The 7,592-nt window shown below is 41.0% G+C and overlaps 1 protein-coding gene across 1 annotated transcript; it reads left to right on the top strand.

The window, feature by feature from the left end:
* Positions 1-234: 234 nt before the first annotated feature.
* LOC137325585 (afadin- and alpha-actinin-binding protein-like) lies at positions 235-3,484 on the top strand. Its single transcript, XM_067990849.1, has 5 exons — positions 235-256; positions 1,213-1,349; positions 2,219-2,392; positions 3,126-3,243; positions 3,384-3,484. The coding sequence occupies exons 1-5, from the start codon at positions 235-237 to the stop codon at positions 3,482-3,484; spliced, it is 552 nt and encodes a 183-aa protein (XP_067846950.1).
* Positions 3,485-7,592: the final 4,108 nt, after the last annotated feature.

The raw sequence follows: 7,592 nt of genomic DNA, 5'->3' as shown, positions 1-7,592 counted from the left end.
TGGAATTGTTGATTTCGTGTTGGGGAATGGAGAGTTTTTTTTTATAAATGAAGCAGCTGTTTGGCCACTTCTCAGCACTTTATTCTGTCATCCAAGAAGAAGTTTGCTCGTTTTTTTGATTTCCCAGGCTGGGTCGGACAATGAAGAGGATTCTGGTGAACAAAACAAAGAACGTAGCTTGGAGCTTTCATGTGATACAGTCAGAGAGCAGCTCACCAACAGCATTCGACAACAATGGAGAATCCTGAAAAACCATGTCGAGAAACTAGACTCTCAAGATATGATGGGCTTGTGTCGAATTGAATAGTTTAGGGCAGCACTGCCCAATCTTGGTCTTTTTGTGGGTCACTTGGGTGAATGCCCTGGAATTCCATGGGCCATAAAGAAAGTGCCAATAGCAACTGTTTGTGAACCTCCAGGCCCACAAAATTCACATGGAGCAAGAAATAAAAGTGCAAATGGAAATGAGTTGCCTGAGGTTTGTGTGCTGGATTACCTGGGTTTGTGGTCCATGTGTGGCTCCAGGTCCATTGTTTAAACACCCTCTGCTTTACAACAGTGGAGTGTGGAAAATAAGAAATTCCATTGTTCTATATCACACTTTTCATTTCATTTCTTCAGTAGTTTTGAGGACGGCGAATTAGATCTTGACGACTGAAACTGGGAAATATTTCAGAACAAATACAGGAAAAGGTGTTCACTAATTGTCTCAAAAATGCGTCTATTCAGAAAAGCATTAACTCTACTATTACCAAAAGAAATCCTAGGTTAAAGGAAAAGGTGACTCGAGGAAACTATTTATGCCTCCTGTTATACAAAGGCGATTTATCCCCATGTAATTGGCATTCCAAAATACCTACAATTCTGAACTCTGGTCTGATTATAAGGTAAGTGTCTCCCTCCCCTGCAAAAACCTCCTCACTTGGCCAGTTTGAGCTAGTTTTCTGATGAGACAGACTGGAAGGATGGGCCATCTATATTTGGTGCTGGGCTTCCACAGTTTACTGTGACTTGTGTAATGTATGGGGAAAGGTTAAATAGAAAGTAGGAATCTCCTCAAATTTTGCCATTTTGAAGCCCTGATTTTATTTTAAATGTAGCTGGAAAGTGCAAAGCTTTACTGTAATTATATTTAAAATACTTGCAGATGTATGGTTTATTTTAAATACATCCGATTGTTAGTGTTGATGGGCTAAGTTTCACTTATTGCAGCATCCTTGGTGAAGTCTGGTTTTCTGGAGGATGATGATATAATCAGCAGAGAAGATCATGAGCAAGAGATTGAGAAACTAAAAGTGGAAATCCAGCAGTGCAGGGATGTGATCAAAGCCCAGCAACAGCTGTTACAGGTATGGTTTATATTTTAAAATAAATGCCTCCGATGTGTCAAGTCTGCACTGTGAAAGCAACTTTGTAGCTGTAAAGCCGGCTGCTGATTTGAACAGCGAGCGGTGGCCAATTATTGCAGTCAGTATAGGGTATGGGGGGACATGGGATGTGTTCCCATGCACCTGCTTCCCTTGTCCTTCTAGTTGGTGGAGGTCATGGGCTTGGGAGATGCTGTGGAAGAAGCCTTGGCGAGTTGCTGCAGTGCATCCTGTAGATCGTACACACTGCAGACATGGTGCACTAGTGGTGGAGGTGGGAGATGGACTGCCGATCAAGCCGGTTGCTTTGTCCTGGATGATGTCGAGCTTTGAGTTTTGTTGTAACTGCACCAATACAGGCAAGTGGAGAATGTTCCATCACACTCCTGTCTTGAGCCTTTTAGGTGGTGGAGATGCTCTGGGGAGTGAGGTGGTGAGCCACTTGCTGCAGAATACCCAGCCTTTAACCTGCTCTAGTAGCCACAGCATTTATGTGACTGGTCCAGTTGTGTTTCTGGTCAATGGCCACCCCCAGGATGTTGATGGTGGGGGATTCAGTGTTGGCTATGCCATTGAATGTCAAGGGGAGGTGGTTAGACTCTCTCTCTTCCTTGTTGGAGATGGTCATTGCCTGGCTCTAGTGTGGTGCAAATGTTACTTGCAACTTATCAGCCCAAGCCTGGATGTTGTCCAGGACTGCTTCATTATCTGAGGAATTGCAAATGGAGCTGATTGATTTTAATCCTTTTTTAAGGTGTTAGGTATTGAATTTCTTTTATATATAAAGTCAAAAAATGCCTACTTTATCATTTTTGAAATGTGAAGGTTAGTGTTACCTTTTCTTTCCAAAGCAACAGATTAATGCCCAGTGTGATGACAAAACAGCCATACTACTGCGAGACTGCTACTTACTGGAAGAGAAGGAACGATTGAAAGAAGAGTGGAGACTATTTAATGATCAGAAGAAAAACTTTGAAAGGGAGAGAAGAAACTTTACAGAATCAGCTATCAGACTGGGGCACGAGGTAGCACTTTTGGTTATTTTACGTTTGTTGGTCTCCACGTAGAATGGAATTAGCCCCATCATTTTATAAACCTTCTGCAGACGAACCTGTCCCTTAATGCTAAATTTGGAATTGCTGTGAAAGCTGTTATTTTTGCTGTGAAATGGTCATGCTTGTCACAGTTGATTGAGATCTCTGATTTGTTACTATGAAATGGTGAGCAGTTATCTTAATCATTTGGGAAAAAGAAATTCATTTTGTATGAACATCTGGCCTTTAAGTATTGTGGTGCAAAAGGTCAATACAGTATGAGATTAATTGTTTTGTGACCTGCAGAAAGATTGTACAGACTCCATAATTTGCAGTCAGCTCTAATGACATAATTTCCAGCGGGTATGAAAATTATAAATTGCAACTTGTAAACAACTGTATGTGGAGGTTCTGCAGAGCTGTACAGTTCACCCTGTATTATAAACAGAACAGAGTCCACAGCACTGGCACTCCCAGATATTATAGAATACTTCTTCACAAAACCAATCCATGAGATAAAGTTGGCATAAACTTTACTCCAGTCTTGGAAGTATATATTTTTTTTGATTTTTATATCTTGATTCTCAATAAAGTGCATTTCACATTCATGAAGCTGTTACACACAGAATTTACATGTACATTCTGATGTTACAACGGTTGTGGGAGGAATGCGTTGATGGATCCAGAAGTGACATTTTTTGACTTTGCCCATTTCTATCCGCAGAGGAAGGTTTTTGAGGAAGATCGAGCCACATGGTTGAAGCAGCAGTTTTTGAACATGACTCCCTTTATGGAGCGCAAGAATCCCAAAATAATGAAGCCACAAAGTGCCTTTTCCATTGGTGAGTTTTACAATCAAATGTACAAAAAAACTGAACATTCAATGGAAAGTGATACCTTGCCCACTTGTGTTACTGTCCTCCGATGCCTTTGAAGCAGCTCATGTTTAGATTCATACATTTTTCGTGTGTTTTCTTGTTAGATTCATTTTCTTTCTCTAGTGTGCTGCCTCAACTGACCAACCTCAGTCAATGCTCCAAAATTTACAAATACCAAGACTTAGTAACAGGTTTGAGAGGATAAATCGCCTCCTCCTGCTCCTATGTTCCTCAGTAAGCAATCCACTGCAATTTTTTTTGCACCATAAATATGAACATTTTAAATCGGCAGTTTGAGAGAGAACTTGTGCGGTGGTCCTGTTGTTGGAAGCTAACGGTTGACACTAATATTTGCTCCTTTAGTATTATGAGAGCCACATGGTCAGGGAGCACGAAATACAAACTGATTCCGTGACTGGTTATTAAAATTTATAGTTAGGTGCATCCTCAAGCGTGTAAGTTAACTTCTGGGTGATTTATTTCTCTCTCTTTCTTCTGCGCTCTCTCTCCTTCACGCTGTTTCTCCCCCACCACCTCCTCCACCTCCACCACTATGGCCAAGGAGAAGTGTGGCCCAACAGGAAATCCCATTCAACCTTCCTTGATTCTTTCACCCACCCCTGGGGGGCATGGGTTCTTAGCGACACCAACTGCACGGAGTGGACATTGGGAACTGAGTGGAAATGGAGGGACAACATTTTTCATCCTTCCATGTGTTCATGTTCCAGGGCACTTGTGGTCCTTTTCAAAACATCCTGCTGGGATTTTCAAAGTGGGGCGGAGATGAATGAGATTCACAGAAATACATGGGAGATATTACGGTGCTCTTTCAATTCACATTCCAGGCTAGAATCGAGTGCTCTCGCATCGTGTATTAAATGAACTTGTAAGATAAAGAGTGTTTGATGGCAACCCATTGAATGAACGAATATAGAATTTATTGTGCTGTTCAGTTAGGCCAACATGACTCGCATAGTATTTTGACACTGTGATTTGGGTCCACTTCCTTTGTGAGATGAAAAGCAATGATCTGATTTATTTTGAATGGACTTGTTATAAAGATTTATTGAGATTTTGCTGATTGCGTGAGATCTATATTAAAAATGAAAGAAGCATTTCTCTAGTGCTGGGGAGGGGTTGTTATTAAAATGTCACATCAGTAAACCTGGAAGAAGGTTTTGAGCTCCCCAATTACTCAGCAGTTAAATGAACCAAATATGGTCCAGTATTCAGGAAGACCAGGGATTTGATCCCTGTCTATGCTGAATGAGCTGATTTCAGCTCGAGTGCTAATGGTGAAGTAGTGTTGATTTCAGCAGCTCGGGCTCGGTGGGGGAGTTAAAACCGGCCAGGTTTCCTATTCCTTATTCCCATCTATTGATCCTTACCATTAACCGGGTATGATTCGGTTCTGTTACGATGCCCATGATTGAACATCCTCCCAACAACATTACAAATAAGCACAGCAACTTCAAATACAGTCCCTTCATCAAGTGTGAACATGGTGTGTGCCTTTTATTTTTTCTTTGTTCCCACTGTGGTTGCTTGAACTTTCAGGAGTAGATCAACTACTTAGAGCTACTTCTATTTATTTGATTAACTTGGTTTATATATACCATAAATATCTTCTAGGTCCAGAGCAGGAGAAGCACAAGATACAGTCACAGCCAAATATGTCTACTTACCTCCGACCTAATACAGCTCCAGTAGCTGCACCTGAACCCTCAACAAATACCAAATTTCCTCCAATAAATAGTGCCACGCCCGTGTCCACAGAATCTGGTCGAACAGTGCGCCTCAATCCAGGAACTAGGTGTGTTCACGAATCTCTTGTGCATTTTGTGTGGGGTTTTTTTAATAGACCAGGTGATAGTAGGAATAGGAGTTTTGGGACTGGAGTGGGTCACCAGGTTATTTTAGGAAAAAATACTTTACAGGAAATTGCAACCAGCAGCAAGAATCTTGAAGCTTCAGTCCTTGAAGTCAGACCAGTATATTCCTGTTACAATTTTTCTGCAAATTATAAATTAAAATGAAGATAAATTGTTTGGTACTGAACACCTCTAGTTGATGAATCATGCTTTCAATACTATAAGAATTCCATGTTCATTTTGGAGGAATGAAAGAGTGGATGTGGGGCCGAACATGAAGGAGTTTTGCCAGTTAGCTCCAGGTCATTAATCGATCTCAAATGGTATGGGTCTGCTTAAGGTATTCTAGTAGCAACCATCTGAAAAAAACTGACATTTGGTAAACTTTTGAGGAATGATGCTCGTTGCTGAAAATATGCACAGTAGAGTGAGAAAGAAGTTGCATTTATATAGAGCCTTTCACCATCTCAGGAGGTCCCAAAGCACTTTATGAAGTACTTGAAGTATAATTGCTGTTGTGATGTAGAAATACAAAGATCTGATTAGGTTCAGTTGTGTGGTTTTTTTAACCAGATAGGAGATCTTTGTGCTAAATCTCGGGGCATGCATTCCAGATTAAAGTGTAATGATTTTGTTCATTGATTTTCATTGCAGCTCGAGACCTATACCAAAAAGAGGAAACGGGGGCAGTTACGATGTGAAAAGAAACAGTAATGGAAGACCTCATGAGAAATGGAGGAGCACTGCAAAGCCAGCCCCCGATCACAGATATTATAACGGGTGTTCTACACTTTGGAACGATTCGCAGGAGGAGGACTCGAGTGGAAATTCTCTACAATCTACAAATGAGCCTAATCTCAAATGATTGTGCACAAGGCAGAAACTACAACTTCAGATTCTGTGAACTGTCTAGGGTCCTTGGAATGTAGTGTTCCATTGAAATAATGCACATGTTATGGTGACATTGTGAACTGAAGATCACTTCAGGCAGCACTTTGTATGTCGAGTGGAAACTGGTGACAGTTGTGACTACGACGCCTGGATGATTTTTGGTTTGCCGGAGCTGCACTATGTTTACGTGTAAATGGGTCTGAAGAATCGCATTTTAAACGTGAGCTCTTTTTGTCTTTCTCTTTTGCTATTGATTATGAAAGGAGTAGGTGCAAACTTTTTTGTGAAGTTTTTAATTTTAAAATATTGCAATGATTTTTGAATCTTTGTTTATGTAGGTTATGTGAAGTACTGTAACATCTGAAATTATTTTGCTTTTAAACCTTTTGACATGGTTATGGTGGTGATGGTGGGGAAAAAGTCATGCACGTGTCAAATCGTCACTACAGACAACTGTTGCTAAACTCAAATCAAATCCTTGTAAGGTGTTCTGATAGAATTTTAATTTGACATTTTTAAAAAAAAAGACTAGGTGCTGCTTTAAATGTAACACATGAATTTTTTTTGTCCCTGAAAGATGGGATCTTAATAAAATGTGTGTTCACAGCAGATCTGCCACAACAACTTTATTCAAGAATTTGCAACTAAAGACCCTGCTCTGATGAAACCACTGCTGGAGAGGTTTACTGGTGACTGGCCAAGAGGGTATTTGTGGGGTGAAGAAAACATTTGATGGTTCTGTGCTTGTTCATTGAGATTTTTGATTGTCATAATTGATTCATGTGGTTAAAGAATTCCTGGTTCTTCATGTCAAGCTTTTGCAGTATTTTTAAAACTGCTGTTTTCATGACTTGGTGCACACATCTGGTTAATTGTGTGGCCTTCAGACAGAGGGATTTGTTAGAAAGTTGCTCTGGAACAGTGATAGACACCGACAGAGGGAGATAAATAAAGGTGAGACTCAGTACAGTACAATAGAGAGACACCAGCAGAGGGGGATAATGTGTGACTGAGTACAGTGAGTAACAGAGACAAACCAACAGAGGGAGTTAGTTAAAAGTGAGACTCAGTACAGTGAGTGACACAAAGAGAATCCAACAGAGGGAGTTAGTTAAAAGTGAGACTCAGTACAGTGAGTGATAATGTGGAGATGCCTGTTTCCACGAGTGGAGAATTCAAGAACTAGAGGACATAGATTTAAGCTGATTGGCGGAAGGATTAGAGGGAACATGAGGAAAAACTTTTTAACCCAGAGGGTGGTGGGTGTATGGAATTCACTGCCCGAATTGGTGGTAGAGGCAGGGACCCTCAACTCTTTTAAAAAGTACCTGGACCTGCACCTAAAGTGCTGTAAGCTGCAGGGCTACAGACCGGATGCTGGAAGGTGGGATTAGAATGGGCACCTGGTTGTTCTTCGAGCCGGTGTGGACACGATGGGCCGAATGGCCCCTTCTGTGCTGTATCTTTTCCATGGTTCTATTGATGTCACAATGGGAAATGGCTGGGGATGTCAGGATTACAGGAGGAGGAGGTGCTTAAAAGATTGGCGAT

The sequence above is a fragment of the Heptranchias perlo genome, chromosome 9 (assembly GCF_035084215.1).
Source record: "Heptranchias perlo isolate sHepPer1 chromosome 9, sHepPer1.hap1, whole genome shotgun sequence".
Classification (NCBI taxonomy): Eukaryota; Metazoa; Chordata; class Chondrichthyes; order Hexanchiformes; family Hexanchidae; genus Heptranchias; species Heptranchias perlo.
This window is presented reverse-complemented; position numbering and strand designations above follow the sequence as displayed.